Source organism: Rhamphochromis longiceps, linkage group LG7 (assembly GCF_057381845.1).
Source record: "Rhamphochromis longiceps isolate RC_006_pf linkage group LG7, R_longiceps_female_GT1.1, whole genome shotgun sequence".
Classification (NCBI taxonomy): domain Eukaryota; kingdom Metazoa; phylum Chordata; class Actinopteri; order Cichliformes; family Cichlidae; genus Rhamphochromis; species Rhamphochromis longiceps.
Window position 1 is genome coordinate 63509516 of NC_140563.1, and position 23303 is coordinate 63532818.

The 23303-nt window shown below is 40.8% G+C and overlaps 1 protein-coding gene across 1 annotated transcript in view; it reads right to left on the minus strand.

Annotated features, from left to right (window-relative positions):
* slc4a5b (solute carrier family 4 member 5b) overlaps nucleotides 1-21571 on the minus strand; it is a 59448-nt gene extending 37877 nt beyond the window's left edge. The window contains exons 1-7 of the mRNA XM_085414781.1: nucleotides 21508-21571; nucleotides 20671-20886; nucleotides 8869-8998; nucleotides 8634-8794; nucleotides 5297-5452; nucleotides 5016-5123; nucleotides 4267-4322 (exon numbers count right to left, since the gene is read on the minus strand). Coding sequence (XP_085270907.1) covers nucleotides 4267-4322; nucleotides 5016-5123; nucleotides 5297-5452; nucleotides 8634-8794; nucleotides 8869-8998; nucleotides 20671-20886; nucleotides 21508-21571 — 891 coding nt within the window. The remainder of the gene's footprint in view (nucleotides 1-4266; nucleotides 4323-5015; nucleotides 5124-5296; nucleotides 5453-8633; nucleotides 8795-8868; nucleotides 8999-20670; nucleotides 20887-21507) is intronic.
* Nucleotides 21572-23303: the final 1732 nt, after the last annotated feature.

Here is a 23303-nt window from a genome sequence, read left to right on the forward strand (position 1 = left end):
TTCAAAATAGTCAACAGGGTCGCAAGAAGCGTGTGGAAAAACCAAGGCGCAAAATAACTGCCCATGAACTGAGAAAAGTCAAGCGTGCAGCTGCCAAGATGCCACTTGCCACCAGTTTGGCCATATTTCAGAGCTGCAACATCACTGGAGTGCCCAAAAGCACAAGGTGTGCAATACTCAGAGACATGGCCAAGGTAAGAAAGGCTGAAAGACGACCACCACTGAACAAGACACACAAGCTGAAACGTCAAGACTGGGCCAAGAAATATCTCAAGACTGGTTTTTCTAAGGTTTTATGGACTGATGAAATGAGAGTGAGTCTTGATGGGCCAGATGGATGGGCCCGTGGCTGGATTGGTAAAGGGCAGAGAGCTCCAGTCCGACTCAGACACCTGCAAGGTGGAGGTGGAGTACTGGTTTGGGCTGGTATCATCAAAGATGAGCTTGTGGGGCCTTTTCGGGTTGAGGATGGAGTCAAGCTCAACTCCCAGTCATACTGCCAGTTTCTGGAAGACACCTTCTTCAAGCAGTGGTACAGGAAGAAGTCTGCATCCTTCAAGAAAAACATGATTTTCATGCAGGACAATGCTCCATCACACGCGTCCAAGTACTCCACAGCGTGGCTGGCAAGAAAGGGTGTAAAAGAAGAAAAACTAATGACATGGCCTCCTTGTTCACCTGATCTGAACCCCATTGAGAACCTGTGGTCCATCATCAAATGTGAGATTTACAAGGAGGGAAAACAGTACACCTCTCTGAACAGTGTCTGGGAGGCTGTGGTTGCTGCTGCACGCAATGTTGATGGTGAACAGATCAAAACACTGACAGAATCCATGGATGGCAGGCTTTTGAGTGTCCTTGCAAAGAAAGGTGGCTATATTGGTCGCTGATTTGTTTTTGTTTTGTTTTTGAATGTCAGAAACGTATATTTGTGAATGTGGAGATGTTATATTGGTTTCACTGGTAAAAATAAATAATTGAAATGGGTATATATTTGTTTTTTGTTAAGCTGCCTAATAATTATGCACAGTAATAGTCACCTGCACACACAGATATCCCCCTAAAATAGCTAAAACTAAAAACAAACTAAAAACTACTTCCAAAAACATTCAGCTTTGATATTAATGAGTTTTTTGGGTTCATTGAGAACATGGTTGTTGTTCAATAATAAAATTATTCCTCAAAAATACAACTTGCCTAATAATTCTGCACTCCCTGTATATACAAGCAGCTCAATTTAAATATCAAGAATATTACAGAGGTGAAATATATATTATTGACATTTAACTCTAACCTGTTTCATTTTACTGTAGCGCATCTGCAAAAGGGTGTAACTACTGCAGTGCGTGCTGAGCATTAGATTCGGAGATGTGCAGGGAGATAGCCACAGGCAGGAATGACTTCCTGTGTCATTCAGTGGTGCATTTGGGTAATCTCAGTTTCTCACCGAATGTGCTCCTGTGACTGGCCAGCACGTCATGGAGTAGGTGGGAGGTGTTATCCAGCATTGTCCTTATTGAACAACATCATGGATTGGACAACAGCCGCCTCTCCAACACCACCCTAAGGGAGTACAGCTCTGTCCCCACAACATTACTGGCCTTGCGAATCAGTTTATTGAGTGTGTTGCCATCTGCGACCCGTAACTTGCTGCTCCATCATGCAATAGCATAGAGGATGGCACTGTCCACAACAGACTCTTAAACAATCCTGAGCATTGTCCGACAGATGTTGATGCCTTTGGCCCTTCCTGTAGAGTGCATATGTGTTTTTACCCCAGTCCATTTTATTTTCTATGTGTACTCCGAGGTATTTATAGTCGTGTACAATGTCCACATCGACCCCCTAGATTGAAACAGAGGTCAAGGGTTTCCTTGTCCTCCTAAAGTCCACAATCAATTCTTTGGTCTTTGTCACTTAGCAGTCAATCACAGCTCGGTATTCCATCTCACCACCCTCACTAATGACCGCTATTGTGGGGACTCATCCTGTCTGGGCCAGCAGACCCACCTGAGCGGAGTCTTCCTGTTTGTCTCTGAACCCGGTCATGAGTGATAAGTGATTACAGGAGGCTGGACGCCACAGCTGTTTCTATTTTTTCTCCCTATTTCAGTAATATGTCAGGTACTGAGGAGGCATGTGTGGAGGATACAGAGTACAGAGCACAAGTGAGGCATCACGGCTTCTGAGCAGCTGAAAAGCTACCCCTAGATAACATGCATGGACTGAAGCAGTAAATAAAATATTGTTGTGTATGGGTCTTGCATTCACACTTAGTATTTATATTTTAGGCTCTTAGTTTGGTTATATAGTTTTCAGATTGGTTTTGTTCTTTAATTTTTTTCTATCATGCTCCCCTGTGTTGCCTGTGCCTTCTTGTGTAGTCAGTCTTGTCTCTGTGGTTGTTTCCCTTTCTGTGTGTCAAGGTTGCCTCTCTGCATTCTATACTTCCAGTCTTATTTTGCCAGTGCCTTGTTTTGTGTACCTTGTGTTCGGTTAAAATCTGTTACTTTCTATGTTCCCTTCCTCCTTTGCGAGTTCCCTTCTGTTTAGTCTATTCATGTTAATATGTTCTCTTTTATTTCCCTTTCCACTTCCTTTGACTATTTCCTGTCTTTCGGCTTTTTATGTCTCCTTGTGCAGCCAGTGGTGTCTCTCTTTACCTTTCGTCTATGTCAAGTTTGTGTGTTTTTGTCTCTGTTTCAGTGGTTACGCTTCTGTTTTATTTTGGGGGCCAGTGTGTCCTGTCCATTATATGCAGTTATGCCTCACTTGTTACTCCTAATTTTCCCCTGCCGTCTCCACTTTCCTAATCACCCTGCTATGTGTATCTGTTGTCTGAGTCTCTCTTTGTCCCTGATCAGAGTGTCAGCTCACTTTTTCCCTGGTGTCTCCTGGTTCACACCCAGTTTTGTAATTTGACGTTATATATTTCTTCTGTTCTTCGTGTTTTGTATTTTATACCATGTTGTCGGCCAAATTAACAGCTCACTTTTTGTTAAACTATCTCTGCATTAGGGTCCTCTCACTCTTGGCACCCCACCCGTGACAACAGGTTTCAAGCCTAAATGTCCATCAGTTTGTTACTTGTTGATTTGGGTTCTTGAGTAGCTTTGTGTTGGGTTCCTGTCTGTGTAGATCAGGTATCTCCAACTCCAGTCCTCCTAGTTTAATACTTTTCTTTGCTAATAAAAATGCTACCTCTCTTTTTAAGCTCTATGGCAGCCTTATTTCTCAATATAACACCTATCATGTTGGAACTCATTAGATTTAAATGCCTATGATCACCAGCTGCTCTGGGTAATGTTGGTTTCAGCTAAGCAGAGTGTAAAATAGCCTTTGTTTTCAAGCTTTTCAATTGAAAAGAAAAAAAGTTGCCTGCTGTAACTCAACAACACACCAAGGATGGGTTAAAGCTAAATGGCACTCTACAACTCTTTATAAACCTCATGCAGGTTCACGAATTTTGAATTTGTAAATGAGCAAATTATATGAGCTTAGTGTTAGTTCAGAAGGACATAATGCCAAGTTTCCACAATCCCGGCTGGCATCCATTTGGCTGTAGCATGCCTACAATTGCTGTACCCTTGCAAGCACCTCCTCCTTAGCTCTCCTATTTCAGATTTAATATCGTATTCTTATCACCAATGCCTTCTCTGTTCTGCCATACTTTGCATATAATCCGCTCCTCCCACCTGACCTCCTTAAAAACAGTCATTTATTATGCAATGGCTTTATTTAACGAAAGTATCCAAAACTTGGAGTTATAGGCTCCTTAAAGTACAACAGTGGGTCAAAAAGCTTTTTCAGATTGTTTCCGTATTTGAATGATTTTATATAGAATGACCCTGATGTATAGCATGAACAAACATGTAAGACAGCAGTCCCCAACCTTTTTTTGCGCCACGGACCGGTTCATGCCCGACAATATTTTCATGGACCGGCCTTTAAGGTGTCGCAGATAAATACAACAAAATAAAACTAGTACCGGTACTGAAAAAAAGAAGATTTATTCATAACACACTGAAAAGACCCAGGAGAACCGAGTTAACGATAAAAACGATAACAAAATAACGCTGAAAACCGATAAAAACCCTGAAAACCATACATTTCACATCTGAGCCTCAACTCTCGCGGCCCGGTACCAAACGACTCACGGACCGGTACCGGTGCGAGGCCCGGGGGTTGGGGACCGCTGATGTAAGAGACACATGTAGATAAAAAATAGAGAGTAGCACACATGTAAAATATTGAAAAATAAGTTACCTGATCAGTGCTTGGTGTGTCTGAAATATCATTCATGCTTCTACTCTGAGCATGATCTGTAAATGGAGCAAATGAGACCTTTTGGATTAGATAAAAATAAAAGGAAAATAGGTTTTAATGCTTGAGTGATGTTCCCATCAAGAACATTTTGTTTCATTTAGTGAAAATTGTAAATAAACCCCAATAAATGGTCCTTTGAGCAACAGAAAGAGCATGAACTTAATCATGAACAGCCTTTTCTGTTGGGGATTATATTTTAATTATTTGCTTCTCTTTTTTCCCGAAGGAGATTTGGGAACAAATACAATCAAAGCAAAATAATAAGAACATACTACACAAATCCTTTACTAATCCCTTTCACGCAGATGGCTGCACATAAGAAATCAGCAAAGGTGCACACAATAGGACCAATAATCTCTCAAGTAAACACACTTTATGCTTAACACATTTCACATATATACACACACACAAAGCCATCACAGGTGTTGAAATCATGCAACAGCTGGGAGTTGGCTGGGATAATTTTTCTCATCAAAAAAAAGATGAAAAGCATAGATATTAAGAAAGGAAGAGCTAAGAATTTAAAATCTGGCCACCAACTGGAAATACTAACAAGTTCTCAGTACTTGAATGTCATGGTGTACTAATACACCAATGAGAACCTATTTAGAAGTAAAAGTCAATCTTGTAAACTTATGTATCCTTGTGTAGTGGTGCATGTATTACATGTGTGTGTTTGTGTGACTCACGCAGGCGGCCAAGGCTGCTTGACTGCCGAGAACGTAGGTCTTCTGTGGAGTGGTGGATCCCAGAAGCTGAACTAGTGCTACGACTCAGATTAACCTGAGGACTACGGCCTGACAGAGCAGCAGCAACAGCAGTGATTTTGTGAGGGAAGGTGAAACAGGTAGTGAGCAACATGGTGGAGAAAACAAAGGTTGTCAGGAGTTGATTAGAAGGTTAGATTACTTTCTTTCATAACTACTAATTGGTACATAAAAAGGCATACACACAGAATACACATGCTTACTAGACGCAGTATTGGATGATTTTCCCATGTCTGCCAGAGAGCGGTGGATTGGCTTCTTGGTCTGATGACGATGCTTCCTGAGCAACACAAATATAATCTTCTCCTTAAGATCAGGAGGAATGAGACCATCAGTTATCTGTTGTTCCACAATCTCCTCTGAAACAGAAAGATTCCAGCCCAGTTAATATGTTAACATTATACTCACATCTTCTCATCAATTTGGTATATCCAAATGGAAGCCTTATCACTGCTTATCACTCTTATAACTTATTTAAAATTCAACATAATCCACTTTCTGAATCCATACTTTTTAGTGTGTGACAAATTGAAACCATTTAACTGTCTGCCAGGTGAATGTTAAGAGGTGAAATGTATATACAAATACATGAAGCGTGGCGATTGTGGACATTCCCTTTTAACCCCTTGTAAGACAGTATTTTTCAAGACCACTGAATTCTAACTTACTTAGTTATCAAATGTACATAAATAGAGAAGATAAATCTGATAACTAGTGTGACTGAGGGGGCTCGGGTTTGACCACAAGGCCACCCGGCCAAACATGGGATCAATATCAATATCTTAAAGGCTGAGAAGCGGTTAGAGCTTGGCAAGTCTCATCCCTGGCTCCATCTAAGCACTGTTTGCCTAGTGGGTAATACTCAAAGAATCAGAGACTCTTTAAACAGGGAGTCAGTTCCAGACTTCCCTGTATTCGGGGTGCCTGGTCAAAAATTCAACATTTGGTGCCATTACCCAGATCCAGATCAGAGACCCTTCAACATTATGTCCCAGAAATGTGGTAGACAACAGCTACAGCCAAGAGAAGGTATGCAGCCAACCGGATGTCAACCCAAAAATCCAGCTGGGGAAATCACTGCTACAGAGACAAAACCTCGAGATAAAGAAGCAAAGCCTTCCAAACCCACATCAAGGGAGGCACCAGCCAAGAAATTGGGATATATAAACACGGGGGTGCATCGGAAACGGATGTAGGAGCAGCAGAAGGTCATCCTAGAGGCCCGCCAGGCTGCCACCTCAGGGGTTGTGAAATAATGGCTTCAGAGGCATGGGTCATGATGTCTGTGGGTCAGAGAGGATATCTGCACATCAGCCTTCAAAAGGAGGAATACAGTGTGTTATGTATTTAGCAATAGCAACACATTGTTCTTCGCAGAACAATACCAAATGTGGTGCATGTGCAGATGATCTGCTTATGCAATTCCACAACATGTTTAATAAAGTAAGTCACATTTGCCTAAAAGGTTTGCAATGTGTCTAAGTAGTTAAATGGTAAAATGGTAAATGGCCTGTATTTGTATAGCGCTTTATTTAGTCCCTAAGGACCCCAAAGCGCTTTATACGTTCAGTCATCCACCCATTCACACACACATTCACACACTGGTGATGGCAAACTACATTGTTAAGTTATATAAGAGAACATAACAAACTGGCAATGAGGTGTGCCATTATTTGGGCGTGACTGATAGAAGTCATATTCACAGCGGTGGCAGGTGGCAAACACAAAAAATTGATCTCACCCAGACTTACCTTCAGATGGAAATAGAAGAGACATCCAGGAAATATCTGGTGATAAACACTCACCAAGGCCTATATCAGTACAGCCGACTGGTATTTTGTATTGTCAGTGCCCCAGCAGTATAGGGCATTTTCATGAAAATGAAAAGGGGAATCAAGAAGTTGCGTCCCTTCTAATTTTAGCTACCAGGAGCCCAAATGGCCAAGGAATACACCAGACTTCTGAACTGTGGTTAGGCTCTGAACAGGCAGAGCCTTGAAGAAACTGGAATTAAGCCAGGATAAGATAAGAAAGAAAACATATAAGAAAAACATCCTTGTCCATCAAATGGATGAAGACAAAAAATGGAGTGACGGAAGGAGAGGTAAGTGACAGAAGTGACGTAAAAGTAAGTGACAGAAAGGAAATACTGTAAGTGAGACTTCCAGAGACTTGGCAGAAAAAATAGAATGGTAGGTCAGAACTGAGTGGTAGCTCAGAATTAAACAAGCATTTTTTAACCTTCATTTATACCAAAGTATACCAAACCTTTGACAAATAACTATCCATATCTGCTTAATTATTTCCAATACGCTGGAGGACGTCAATGAGAATTTGAACACTCTCCAAGATCTCCAAGGCCCAGAGCACATCTTCCCTAACCAAGAATGAGATGCCATCCTCCAAGTCACCCAGCTGACCCCCTGGTACAACATCGCTGGCCGGCAAAGACTTTGCCAACATCCTGAATTAAATCGATAAGCGATTGTCCCGCTTCAACGCAAGGTTGTCCTTAACCCTTGTGTGGTGTTCGTATTTTTGTTACTCAGCCAGTGTTCATGGGTCTGGTGGACCCGCTAGAGTTTTGGCTTTCCAAATTAACACTATCAAACAATTTTATGTTAAATTACTCAACAGATGTTTACTTCATCCCAATTACAAGACATATGAACAGCAAACATGGTTAATTTTTTCCCTTTACCTTTGTTAGATCACATTTATGAATTAATGTGCTTCTCGTTTTTCTTTTATATAAAATGTTATAAATAAATCAGTTATAATCAAGTGGAGTGAGTGGAAAGACACAACACATTTACACGTGAAAAAATAATTAATTGTTTAATTTTTCTTTTGAAAAAAACTGAACACGGGTCTCACAGACCCGAACACCATACAAGGGTTAATGGAGATTTTACACCGAGAATTTAAATCCCTGAGGGAATCTCTGAAATTCAGCCATCAGGAAGTGGAATCACTTGCTGCAGTAAAAGCCTCGCTATGGGACTCAGTCGGTCAAATCTCTGAGAATGTCACCCATCTCCACAAGACGCCAGCTTGTGGTGGGGTTCTGCGCGTTTGGGCAGATGGCTACCCGGCCTCAGTCGGGCATAGGGGTATGTGTCGGGGCAAGGTCTGCAGAGCTGCTGCAGCGGAGGCGGACGCGCTGCACGGCATCTGCAATCATGGAATAAAAGACTGAACTAGGTGCCAATCTTTCTAGAGTGAATTAAATTAAATGAGTCTTCACTAATACCATGGGAACGTACACATATTTGGAACAATCCTGATATACTACAGAACAATAATATGATAAACTTCCCAGTTTGGAGTTGTAAATTTCCTTAGGGATTAATCAAGTATTCTGGTGCTGATTCTGAGAAACGAATGAAATACTTGGAACATATAATCGAAGGAAAAGAGTTTTCTGACAGATTAGTTAAACAATATGGGATTATCAAGAATAAAATAAGAATATTTTTTAGAATATCAACAAATTAAATCTATATATCTATATAGATTTTTATATTCTGTATGACTCACCCACGATCTGTGGCAGTGAGTAGCCTTCTAGGTCGAGCAGAATACTTCCTGTCTGCAGGCAGGTTCTCAGCTCAAACAGACTATGGAGGGTGAGTGTGGAAACATGAGGCTTGCTCCATCTTTCTCCTCCCTCCTCCACCTTCTCCTCAAACTTCACCCATCTACAACAAGGAGGGAAAATTAAGTTTTAATTCCCGAATTCAAGAAATTGTTACCTTACTGTGTGTGTGTGTACCTTGCAGACTCTTTCCACTCTAATTCACCACCCTCCTGCTGTAATGTATCCATCTCAGTGAATATTGTTGGTGTTGGAGTGCTATCATCCTCTCCCAGTATGTGGCGCAGCCTTTCAGCAGCAGGGGACACTACAAACAGAGGTCAAACAAGAGACAAAGTTAGCTTCAGTTAGTTTAAGATGGATTTATGTTCATCATATACAGAAATTATATAAAATTTCCATTGAAGGGTGTGTCTAGGCAAATTACATAACATTACATAAATACATAACAACAATATTTTCATGCGACTTCAGGGAGTGAAGAAGTCACTTGGATGAGTGATGAAACATTTCTCCCACTGAAAACGCTACATCCAGATGAACAGAATTGGGAACAATATTTTCATTAAATTCTCATTTTTTTCTGTTGTCATCATGTTTTTAAAGGAGTTTTAAGGGAGTTTTTTTCTGCTTCTGGAGGATTTAAATCCAGTATTTTCCTAAGTATTGGAAGCTCCCAATTGATTACAACACCATCCAGGGGTTAAATATCTTGCTTCAGGTGTTGGTTCACTGCCACAGAGAATAGAATATATATATATATATATATATATATATATATATATATATATATATATATATATATATATATATATATATATATATATATATAATATAATATAAAATAAACATACTAGGGCTGGTATTCAATCTGAATTGGCTGTAGGTTTGCTAGATTCTGATGAGGACTTTAGATTCTTATAGCACTTCCTTTTTTCTTTTCTTTTAACTGTAAATAATTATATGTTATATAAACAATCCCCATCAGTTATCTCAAAAAGCAAAACACATGAGTCAGTTCTCTAATGACTATTTGAGAGTAATGTGCACTATTTTCTAATTTTACCCTGAACAGATCAATCTCTATTAACATCCTTAGCCTAGAGGCACTACTCATTTGCATCCCACCGTTTGTGTGTGGGTGTGTGGGTGTGTGGGCGGTGCGTGGTGGGGGTGGGGGCACTGGTCTTCGTTTATTCCTCCTTACAAAGAAGTAAAAAAATAGTCAAAAATCAATAACTCATACAAAGTGATAAATCTGAGAAGTTCCTATTATAAGCACAAGTTTCACAGATCTTTTGCGACAGTGATGTTGATCATTTCAGTTATCTTTTTATTAAAATTATGTAATCTGTGTTACAGTGTGGTGTATAATGAAAATACAATAAAATGTTCCACGGTGCAACCAACAGAAGTTTCCATTACTGAGTTCTATCACTATTGGTCGGGCCACATTAGAGATTTGATTATGTTAATCTCTAACAGCCAGTATAACTCCACAGAGGTTGGTCATGGTGAATTATGATTGCAATGTTAAAGATCAATTTGGACCACTGGACAAAAGGACAAATACCCTCAAGCCAGAAGCTGACTTAACAGACAAAAATCATAGATAAAGAAAATTTCGATTCATAAATCACAAAACAAATAACTAAAACTTTAGATAAACATTAGCTCTTTGTATCATAGTCTTCATGAACATAGTTGAATAGGTGTAAATGTTTTCTTTTAGTTCTAAATACTACATAATGAGGTTGTAATAAATCTACTCAGAATTCTGAATTTGTTAAAATCTTAAAATAGAATCTTGTTCCTTCAGTTGCCGTGATTTGTGCTTAATTTAAAATAATGGGGCATACTTGTGGTTGTGATGGGCTACTTTATTGATTCAATGATGTTATCAGCCATTAATGCCCTTTCAGAATAATCAAAATCTTTGTATTATCTCCAAAGCTAAGAAAGTGCACACTATCTAAGCAATATAAAATGTAAGGGAATGCTATTATACTAAAGATAAAAGTAGTTAGCTTGCAGCTTGTGCTTATTTATTTCAGGTTAATACGGTATTTTTTTTAGTATTACTTTTTTATTCATTTATTCAACTTTACCTATTTGGGAGCCTGGCAATGTCCACTGGGAGGTTGTAATTGATGGGGAAAAGAGCCCAGAGTTTTCCATGCTCACTAAATCCAGAGACGCCAAAATCCCAAAAGTAACGGGTAAGATATCCTTAAACTTTGCGCTCAGAAAAAACAATGTAGCCCTCCAACTTATTCTTGTTTAAGTTGACTGTCCTTGGCTCAACACTGTTTGAGTGGAGACAAGTGACATACATTCACACTTTTTTCATATGTCTTTTCAGCTTGTCTTTTGGTATTTCAGTTAGCTGCAAATGTTTTGGTGAGCAGACCTGCACCAGTCAAGCAGCTACAAAAAGGTTTCTGTAAGCTGTGATAGAATTCCACTAAAATCCCCAAATCAGCAAAGAGCCAGAGGCTTGAAGAGGGCTGATACACACCAGAGAGCCTTCTAGTACTCTGCTCCTGAACACAAATACAAACACACTCAGATGCAAGAAAAACAAGGACATTGCCCCCAACGTAACTTCTTCTTTTTGTCTCCGATTACTGCATCAGTGCCTTAACCTATCTATCTCAGACCTTGCGTTTGCTCTACATTATTATGAATCCTGATAGGAGCAGGTGATCTGCATACCACACACACTTACAGTCACACCAAATAATACACGCATGCATGCATGCATGCGCACACAGTTTTAAGTTCCTCAGCTCTAATCAGCTTACAGGCTTCAGACTTCATGGCCGCTTGGGATCAGGACCATGCTGCAAAAACATTCATCACATACTGTGGCATATATACTCCAACTACGTAATTAAATTCTGTTCATGCAGGTGAAACTTTGGATTATCTAGCTAATAGCATAGATAAGGCCAGATCTTGTGCCTCCACCACTGCTGTGTATATATTTAGCTGTGTTGTTAAAATACCAGCAAAGTCTAATATGTTTCTGTGTTACTTATTTTCTAAATACTAGCCAGATTGCTATAACCCACTTAAGGTTGGAACTGAGGATTTTTTTGTTTTAGGGCATTTTTTTTCAACTACACATGTCATGCTCCTGGGTCTTTAAGTTAATGTACTCTCAGGTTTTGTTAATTTAAATATCTTATGTTGTTTCTTGGTTTGTTTAGTCTGTATTTGGTGTGTATGTTTCTTTCATGTATTTATGTATTTTCTTTTTCTGTATTTTCTGCTAGTTTCATCCCTTGTGCCTTGCTTTAGACAAGTCAAGTCACGTGGCTTTACTGTCATTTCAACCATGTGCAGTGGTACAGTACACAGTGAAGCGAGACAACATTCCTTAAAGACCATAGTGCTACATATTACATATAACAGATAGGGCTGCCACGATTAGTCGACTAGTCACGATTACGTCGACTATCAAAATCGTCGACGACTGATTTAATAGTCGACGTGTCGTTTGAAGCTTTGTAAGATCACAAAAGACGCAGGAATAAGTAGCAGGATTTAAGAGTGTAATAACGGACTGAAACAGAAGATGGCAGCACTGCATGTACAAGGATGTCAGCTGCCGTTAAACCCCGAAGAAGAAGTAGCTCTGTCCCAGAATTCATAACGCAGCCCAGCTCAGTTTCCAACAATGGCGGCAGCTACTTAGTTTTACTATTACTCTTGTTATTCTTTCTGGGTCACAAAATAAACATTTAACATATTTTCAGGCGAGAATGTAGCTGTGTAAACCTCAAATATCTGCTCAGTTTATCAGGACACCACATATTTTCAAAAGCGCTCCGACGTTTTCGGAGACGTCTGTTACCCACTAGCTCGATAGCTAGCCGGGGGCTAGGCTAACTAGAGCCGTGAGAACACCGGACTCCCGGCAAATCGTTTTCAAACCCACCGCCGTCTTTCGCTACTCAGGTTAAACATGATATATAAGTCACTTAGATAACTTAAAAATGTTATTGTTTGGCTTTTTTTGTATTTTATTTGTTCCTGAGTAAATCGGTTTGGCTGAGATTAAAGTTATAGTTTTTACACAGCTGAATAAAGTCAAGCAGACAACTGATTATCAGAAGTGTGAGATGCTCGAGAATATACTCCGGTGTCCTGTTATATTTTAGATAGCAAGGAGTTTATTAAACTTCACTGAAACAATCTGCAAATTTCATTCAAATTTAATAAATTATCATCTTGTCTTTCTTTATTTTTAGTTAGCACAGACCTTAAACACTTAAAGCTGTAAGGTAATGATAGTTATATAAGAGCAGATGCTGCTGGTGCAATAAGCTGTACGTTTTATGTCCAATGGATGATGATCTGATTAGTCGACTAATCGCAAAAATAATCGGTGACTAGTCGACTATCAAAATAATCGTTTGTGGCAGCCCTAATAACAGACAATCAACACAGGGCTACATAAAGTGCACGTGTGCAAAAATTGTAAAAATAAATTAAATTAAATTAAATAAAAAAAAAACCTAAACAAATACACGGCAACACCAGACAGAACAGAATGATACAGACACAAGACAGTGCAGACATAAGACACTGCAGACACAACAGTGAATTAGAGAAGTGCAACAATTACAGTGTGTTGTGCAAAAGACTGAGCATTGTGCAACACATAACGTGATGTTTGAAGGTTTGCGTGCGTGCGTGTGTGCATGAAAATGTCCAGATAAGTGCTTGAGGTAGTGAGGTGTGTGTGTGTGTGTGTTTGCGTGTGTGTGTGTGTGTGTGTGTGTGTGTGTGTGTGTGTGTGTGTGTGTGTGTGTGTGTGTCAGACCAGTCACTGATGTAGTCTGGCGGCTTGGGGGAAGAAACTGTTTCGCAGTCTGGCAGTGAGGGCCCGAATGCTCCGGTACCACTTGCGAGAAGGCAGCAAGGTAAAAAAGTGTGTGAGGGATGTGTGGGGTCCTCCACATCGCTGGTGGCTTTGCAGATGCAGTGGATGCAATAGGTGTCTGTGATGGAGGGAAGAGTGGTTCCAATGATCTTCTCAGCTGTTCTCACTTTCACCATCCGTCTTGTGATCCAATACGGTGGAGTTACCATACCACACAGTGATGAAGCTGCTTAGGAAACTCTCGATAGTCTTTTCTCAGCTTCCACAGGAAGTAGAAACGCTGTTGGCCCTTCTTAGTTATGGAGCTGGTGTTTAGGGACCAGGAGAGGTTCTCCGTCAGGTGAACACCAAGGAATTTGGTGCTCTTGCGACCTCCACAGAGGATCCATTAATGTTAAGTGGTCAGTGATCTCTCCGTGCTCTACTGAAGTTAGCAATCATCTGTTTTGTTTTGTCCATGTTCAGACACAGGTTGTTGACTCTGCATCAGTCCTTTAGCTGTTGTACCTCCTCTCTGTATGCTGACTCACCATTCTTGTTGATGAGACCCAAAACAGTCTTGTCGAACTTGATGATGTGGTTCGAGCTGTGCTTTGCTGCACAGTCGTGAGTCTGCAGAGTGAACAGGAGTGGGCTGAGCACACATCCCTGAGGGGCTCCAGTGCTCAGTGTGGCCCTCACTGTTTCTAGGACCCCCTTGCCGTCTGCTCTGAAGGCGGAGTCTCAAGAATTTAGCAGTTCACGCACCTCTGAAGTCATCCACAGTTTCTGGTTGGAGAATATTAGGATAGTCTTGGAGACAGTGACATCATCAATGCACTTACTGATGTAGCTGGTCACAGATGTGTTGATGTGGTGTTGCAGCCTCCCTGAACATGTCACAGTCAGTGTGTTCAAAACAGTCCTGAAGAGCAGAGAGAGCTCCTGCAGGCCAGGTTCTCACTTGTCTCAGAACCGGTTTGCAGCGTTTGATGGGCAATCTGTAAGCCAGAATTAGCATGACAGACAAGGGGTCTGAGTAACCAATGTGGGGGCAGGGCTTCGCTTGGTACGCACTGGGAATATTTGTGTAAACATGATCCAGTGCGTTTGCCTTTCTCGTCACAAAGTCTACATAATGATGAAATTTCGGAAGCACTGACTTGAGATTTGCATGGTTGAAATCTCCAGCGATAATAAACGGTCCATTGGGGCTGGAGTTCTGCAGCTTGCTGATCACCCTATACAGCTCGCAGAGCGCCTCTTTAGTGTTAGCGCTGGGTGGGATGTATACTGCTGTAATGAGCACAGTAGTGAATTCCCAAGGTAAATAAAAAGGCCTGCATCTAACAGTGATAAACTCTACCAGCGATGAGCAGTAATTGGAAACTAGTACAGAGTTCTTGCGCCATTTCATGTTGATGTAGACACAGAAGCCACCACCGGGATTCTTACTGAACAGAGCTGCATTTCTATTGGCACGAAATAAGGTGAGTCCATGTAACTAAATATGATGCTTGTAATTTAGGAGTATTTGCCGTTAGTAAACATGAAGACCACTTGTTATGGTGTCCATGTGGCTCAGAAGTCCCAATGAAAAAGCCATAGAAAGCACTAAAACAACACCATTTTGGTCCGGAGTGGCCACTGCGTGCTATTGCTGCACCGCTGTGGGAGAATAAGGTTTTACTTGATGGTACAGCCCTGGCCATATTTTGGATCACGGTGGCTAGATTTTGTTCTGTGTGTGTCCTCTGCCTTTTGGAGTCTCTGCAGGTCCTTCCTGATTGGAGAGCTGGCAGCTGCTGATTGGTTCTGTCATCTGATTCTGTGACTAATTGCTCTTCTGTGTGTATTTATAGTGCTGTGTTTCCCCGGGCAAGATACCAACCCCAAGTTGCTCTCCAATGTGTTTATCAGAGTGTGAATTTTAGACAGAAAGCACTTAAGCATAGAAAAAGTGTTTTTTTTTTTAATGGGTGTGAATGGTTTCAATGAGACACGTTGTATGGAATGTATTTGAGTGCCTAGGTAAAGCAAAATAGCTCTATGTAATTTAATTAATGCTTCAATCGTAAATATGATATAAGGTTACAAATGATTAAGGCCTCTGACAGTGGACTCATCTCTGTGCTTGAGCTGATATACCTCATTGTTGACCATGATATTTTATTGCAACAATTAGAGCTTGTTGTAGATATTAAAGCTACTGCGCTGCAGTGGTTTGAATCATATGTACTTCCAATAGACTCCAATTTCTTCATGTAAATGAAGTGTCCTTTTCACACACTAAAATTAATTATGGAGTTCTACAGGGTTCCTGTAGACGTGGATGACATCTAATTTTCTGCTTCTAAGTTCAGATAAAACTAAGTTTATTGTATTGGGCCCTAAAAATCTTAGAAATATGGTGTCTAACCAGATGCTTGATCTGGATGGGATTACCTAGGCCTCCAGTAACACTGTGGGGAATCTTGAAGCCATTTTTTGACCAAGATATGTCCTTCAATGTGCCTGTTAAAAATATATGTAGGGTGGCTTTCTTCCATATTCGCATACTCTTAAAATAGAAACAGCCTGTCTTAAGACTTTCTTTTTTGACAAAACTTAGTTAGGGCTGATCAGGTGACCCTGAATTAACATAACCTTTTATGCTATGTTAGGCTGCAGAATGCCTTGCCATTTGATGAACTCCATCTGCTTTTTTTGGGTCCTCAGCTTTACAATAAACTTAGTCTGCATTATCTGCAGACTGTAACAACACACTAAGAAAGCAATTAGGCATAGAAAAAAGTGTTTGTATGAATGTGAAAATGTCAAATTAGAAGTTATTTTTCAAATTCAATTTCATACATGCAATTTGGTCTTGAGGTTTTTCTGTTGTTTATGTGGACATGCAAAAAAAGTAAAAAAATCAAAAAAAAAAAAAAGTTGTGGATGTTTGCCAGTGAGTCTTGTTGTTAATTTGTGGCACACAGTGGCCACTAATGGTACTGCAGCAGAAAAAATACCTTAAATGGTAAATGGCCTGTATTTATATAGCGCTTTTACTAGTCCGTAAGGACCCCAAAGCGCTTTACATATCCAGTCATCCACCCATTCACACACAGGTGATGGCAAGCTACATTGTAGCCACAGCCACCCTGGGGCGCACTGACAGAGGCGAGGCTGCCGAACACTGGCGCCACCGGGCCCTCTGACCACCACCAGTAGGCAACGGGTGAAGTGTCTTGCCCAAGGACACAACGACCGAGACTGTCCGAGCCGGGGCTCGAACCGGCAACCTTCCGATTACAAGGCGAACTCCCAACTCTTGAGCCACGATCGCCCCATACCTTGTTGCCGAAAAGGGGAAAGAAAAAAACCAGCACAGTTTGAAGGGCAAAATGATTTTTTTCAATGCATTCATATAAGTTCCATCTACTTTCTACAAATTATCCAAGCCTGATAATCAGATAATAAACATGCATGTACATATCTCCACCAGGAGGTAACCAGGACACAAATCAATGTTTTTCAGTAATTATCCTAACTTTAGAGTGATGTGTGAAGATCATCTAGATTGACATTTAATTTAAAGCTTCATGCTTCAAGCTTCACTTTCTTTACCGCTAAAAACTACTAAAGCATCCAGTCTGTCCAGCCCCTTGAGATGCGTGAAGCCCTTCACTTGAGGCAGTAATCCACAACGCAATGGAGAAAAAGCACCCTTTTCCTATTGCTACTAACAGACTATGAGAGAAAACTATGTGGAAAAACAACCACACTAGGCTGTAGGGCGACCCAATTAATTAAATTAATAAAATTTAGCCTTCCCAAAATTAAATGAGTGAGCGATATGTAAAATAAATGAAAATACACTCTCTTTAAAATGCAAAGTAAAAGCAACTAGGCTCAGCTGCAGTGGAGGGGTGGAGCGGTGGGTTCAGGGGACAGTGCCAGGGAATGCTGGCCAGGACTGCTGATAGCCATCACTTTAACCATGCCTTCCCTATTTCAGCAGCTGCCAGGGCCCTGTGGGAGAGCTGGTGTTTGGAGGTGAAGGAAGTGGCTGGAAGCTGCAGAGAGGTCACAAAAGTGAAAAGCATCATGAATAAACACATACTTACCTTTCAAAACTGTGTATAGTGGGTCTTTTTATAACAGTGGTGCCAAAACCTGGGCTGTGGTATGGTGGACCTGTGACTGGCCCAGCCAATTGAGGTGCTGGCCCTGATGGTGGTTGAGCTGGTGGCCATGCATTGGGAGCAGGTGGTGGTGCATCATTGGCAATTAGAACAGCTACAAGTCCAGTCAAAGAGCCACATAAAGGAGTTGGAGAGTGGTTGCTCTGCTTGTTCCTCAATGACACCACTAGAGTTGATGGGGAAAGGAGATGATCTTCAGGCTTTCTCAGATTTCTTTCAGGCCACAGCAGAAAGACCTGAGAAAAAGTAAAGGCTGAGACTACTCCCGGTGCCCAGGCGGTGACTCTCAACTTAGAGAAGATGGCCGTTGGCTGGTAGTGGACCAATTAGGCCTCGCACCACCAAATCAGCGAGTGGGGCTCCTCGCAGATACTGATAGTGGGTCCACTGCCACTGACTGGGCAGGCTAGATGTTGTTGTGACCCTGCCCAAGGATCACCTTTCAGCACAGCTGAGGGAGGTGGTGGGAGTCACAACATCGGCTGGAAGCCGCCCAGTTCTCCGAGGAGGAGGAGACAGAAGGGCCTTCTCTGGAAGCTCTGTCAGCTCCAGCTATCTTGTCCACAGGAGATTCCCACTAAAGTAGTTTGGTGACGACACTTCTATAGTTATCATTTGACTAAGTGATAAAAACTGATCACACACGGATCAAAAGTACACTGACGTTATTCTATGAATATGGGATAAGAGGTCATATGGGTTATGACAAAACTTTGGAGCAAATAATGGTCCAATTTTATTGGCCAGCCATTTGGGGAATTCTAAAAGTGTCTTTGTGCTTAACTATTAATTGAGGTTCTGTTTGAGGGCATCAGCTTGGACCTCATATGTCATTTAACCGAGGTGCATAGGGATATATCTTCTTTCTGGTAGATTATGGAATGCAATATCAATTCAGTTCAATTCAGTTTTATTTATGTAGCGCCAAATCACAACAATATTATGAAGGCTATCCCGAAACAGTGCCGCTGCACACCATTTCTGTAAAGAGTGTGGCACAGGCACTGTTTCAGGAAATCTCCCGAGTCGGCATCTTGAAAGAGATACTGACTGACCAGAGCTCATTATTCATGTCTCACACACTAAAAGAACTGTGTAAATTACTCTGTAATAAATCTGTTCAAACCAGCTTCTACTATCCACAGAGGAAACCATTCTTGCCTTCCTCCATTGTAATGGCAATCTCACACAGGCCTAGAGAGCGGATGTTGCTGCAGCGTTTTGCAGATGTGTTCTCCCCCTTATACCAATGTCAGAGAGCAACATTTTGTAACACATCCTGGCATAAACTAAACACAAAAGAAAATTTGTTCAGAAGGAATTAGTAGAAATGCTGAACATGGGAGTTAGAGTCACACAGTGTCCATGTAGCCCCATTGTTCTTGTAGTACAGAAGATGGGTCTATTTTCTGGAGAACTGATTGATCAAGAGGTGGTGATTTCATTACCTGTTGATCTTTTCATCTCTGGTCTAGATTAGTGACAAATCAAAGTCTGGCATAGCCGAAGGTGAAGAGCCTGCCCCTCAAAGCAGATCACCATACTTCAAAATACTTCATATTTAGCATTAATAATAACCAAAATAAATCATATGCATGCTGAAGAGTTGTCTGCACCGGAAAGCTACACTAACTTACTCAACTGGTTGAAAAGACATCACAAACTGCAGTATAATGAATGTATGAACGCCAAGTGCAATGATTTCTAATGTTAATGGTAAATGGCCTGTATTTATATAGCGCTTTTCTAGTCCCTAAGGACCCCAAAGCGCTTTACATATCCAGTCATCCACCCATTCACGCACACATTCACACACTGGTGATGGTAAGCTACATTGTAGCCACAGCCACCCTGGGGCGCACTGACAGAGGCGAGGCTGCCGGACACTGGCACCACCAGGCCCTCTGACCACCACCAGTAGGCAACGGGTGAAGTGTCTTGCCCAAGGACACAACGACCGAGACTGTCCAAGCTGGGGCTCGAACCGGCAACCTTCCGATTACAAGGCGAACTCCCAACTCTTGAGCCACGATCGCCCAGTATCAGCTCACAGCTAATGAATTTCAGCCTTTACAGCAAGCCAGCATATCCATCCAGCTTGATAGGCAGAAAAACAATCAATCTCATTACATTTGTGAAAATGATGTTGTACCATCCAATAAACACAGTGGTTAACAAATGCTTCAGGAAAACTTACCAAATGAAAGAGATGTTATCCCCTATACCTACCATGATTTTCCAACCTCCAGACTTCACAGGAGAACACTATAATATTTCCGGGGTGATGTTCAGTGCGTTTTGACCTTCAAACTTGTGTATTTTGGCATCCAAAGAGTTTGATTTTCCTAGTATTTCACAGGCTTGTCTAAATGCTTCAATATAGTTTTTCTTCAGGAATGGAGACATGGTGACATGTTCAGTTTTACACACTGTATATATGAATGTATAATAATAATAATAATAATGGATTGGATTTATATAGCGCTTTTCAAGGCACCCAAAGCGCTTTACAATGCCACTATTCATTCACTCTCGCATTCACACACTGGTGGATATGATGAACAGACTGTGAAACACAAGACTCTTTCACCCATTCACTTATTTCTATGTCAAAGTAATTTCTGTCCAACAGTCACACACACTCACACTCTGATGAATGCAGTGGAGCAACTCAGGGTTCAGTATCTTGCCTAGTGATACTTTTGCATGAACTTGTTTTCTGATCTTTTGTGCATAGTGGTTATATGTTGCAGTTTAATTACTGTTATTATTAGTTATACAATAATTGTAATTATTATATAATTACTGGATGACAGAGTAAATTAAGTATGTCAATCTTAAAAAATCACAAGGTAAAAAGGCAAACAGTCACTTTTATTTAACACTTATGGATACTTTTATGAAAAACTTTTGATTTCTAACCTGTAGGATTGGCATGCTCACGACACTCTTCGCCATCCTCTTCATTATTATAGTGCTCGTCTTTGTTATAATATCCGCGATGTGAGTGTTCTCGCTGGTTATGGTGATCATAGTGTGTATGTCGTGAATCACGGTTGGCATCGCTGGCATAGGAGTGATGTCTGCGCCTTTTCCGCCGGTGGGAAACTGGAACACCGATGTAGAATGGCTGGGCCTCTGAGATGGAGAGAGAAACATTTCATTTGGATCTGATCAATGCAGTCAGAGCTTGAGGGGTGCTCTGAAAATGGGAACGTATTCTAAAAACTTCTGACTGGTTTCAGCATTATGCAGCATCTAACAGGTTTTAAAAATCAGATGTCATACATGAAATGTATATGTTTTTCAATTTGTGCTCTGCCCTCCTAGAAACACAGTTCACAAGTAGATGTATTTAGTCTGGGAATACCACCTAAATTAGTTTTTTCTGGGTTTTTTAATTAAGTGGAGCTATGTTGTCAAGGATAATAGAGCAAAATCTGTTAGAAAGTAATAAAATGTTCAACGTAATTGTAGAAGGTAAGGATGTCACCTATGCTTGACAAATTTCTGAAGACACTGGAGAAACATTTAGCAGTAACTGGAGTGACAGAAGAAACAGGGGATAGTGGCAGGAAGAGGGTGAGGAAGCATGTACCTTTTGTGTTTCTCCAAAACAAAGGTTTATAGTTCAGGGCAAGGGTTGGGATCATCACTGAAGATGACTTAGACCTCAGAGTTTAAAAAAAGTCAGGGCACTTCCTCAGTTTTCTCTCGCATGGCAAAACTTTTTTTCAGTTAGTGTTTTTTCTTACTCACCATCATCATCATCATAGTGCCTATGACCCCTACTTCTTCCCTGTTGCCATTCATGGTGATCCATCCTGGAACAGAAACAAGATGACAGAAGATTACCTTGGAAATACGAATACTGAAGCACGAGAAAAAGCACCAGGTGGCAATTCCCTATGTGGTTTTTTTTTCCATCAACGTTTTATTCAAACTGAAAGTTTGAAGTTATAAAGAACATGTCTGCTTCCCAAAGCCAAACTTGAAACTGGATCCAGTGGGGAGGGGCCTGGTACCTGTAAGTTCTGCTTCCATGGTCCTTTTGGAACGTCCAAGAATCACAACAATCTTGCACTCTTACAGAGAAGTGCTCTATTGGGATGCTGTGGTACTATGAGGTCTTTAAGATGTAATGGGCTTGGTCACACAGGACTCAAGGTGCTGTTGGCAAAACGTTAGAGAGGAAATGACAAGTGAACCCCTATGAGCACTTTGCGACAGTAGGAAGGAAAAATTCCCAGTAGAATCAGGCCATCAATGCCAGATGGCTGCTAGTTTTGCGCACCATTCAAAGCTCTTCAGGTTAAAAGCCAACCTTGCGTAACCCTTGTGGTGTCCTCGGATCAAAAATGGTCCCAAGGTGAATGGCAAACAAGCATATGGGAATCCCGAGGACACCACAGGATCAGAACTGCAGCCCTACCAGTCCAGACTACACTTGTCACTGCAGTAAGATCTTGTAAAAGGCAGTAACAAATTCTGTACTGAGATCTAGCAGATGAGTCCATTGTCTGAACTTCATTGCCTTTTCTGTGCTATGATCGGTAGGAACTTATGAATGAATCTCTTCATCATTTCCTCTGCAAAAGATCCCAACTTTTTTTGCAAATAATTCTCGATTGCAAGTTATTTACAATATCATCATAAGTCACCTACCCTCTAAAGGTGGGACAACAGATATCAGTGGCAAATAAACATTTGGTTTACCAGCTTTATAAACTATTTATATGAGCTATTTTGGTTGCAATGTTACAAAATTGAGTTTTCTATGAAGTGCTTACATATTAAAATATTTACAATGTACAATATTACAATGTTTAATAAAAACATTTCCTATTACATATATAAAAACACTTAACCCATACAAGTATTAATCATTATTTCAGCATTATGTGCATTGACAATGTTCTGTCAGTTTATTATTGCAAAAAATACAAAAACATAAAAAATAAAAATCCTAGATGCCCAGACATATCATTGCTTTTAGTACATGGTGAAGCTATCACTGGGTGTCTCTTTCCACTGATGACATAAGTTTGTCTTTCTAAAGCTATTGCTTTAGGCTGTTTTCTAGGCTGATCAATACATGTCATTTGTGATTACTTACTACTTACTGAAGCCTGACCACTGACTGTGAAGGACAGTCACATGAGTGGATTCATGCACACACACACAAGCTTGTTAGTAATATGTGCATACGGTGAACACCGCAATTAGGTTACAGTAAATAGCTGAATTGTGTTATCTGTGCATTATCACTGTCACATAATCAAATTAAAACACAAATGTCAGGTTGGAGTCATCCTACTTGAGCTGTCCTTTTGGCATCTGTCCTGATTTGAAGAGTCAAGTGTTGCATATTTTAAGGCTGGGCTGAGTCACAGTTCTCTGCCAGATTGTGCCAACATTGTGATTGCCAGGCCTTCTTTGTTACCTGTTTGAATTTGTGCTCTTCTTTGTTTAACCCAGATTCTTGGTCATCTCTCCAGTTATTTCTTCAGAGTTCTAGAAACCATTTTCTCTGGAGCTCAGTTTACTAGGTGACT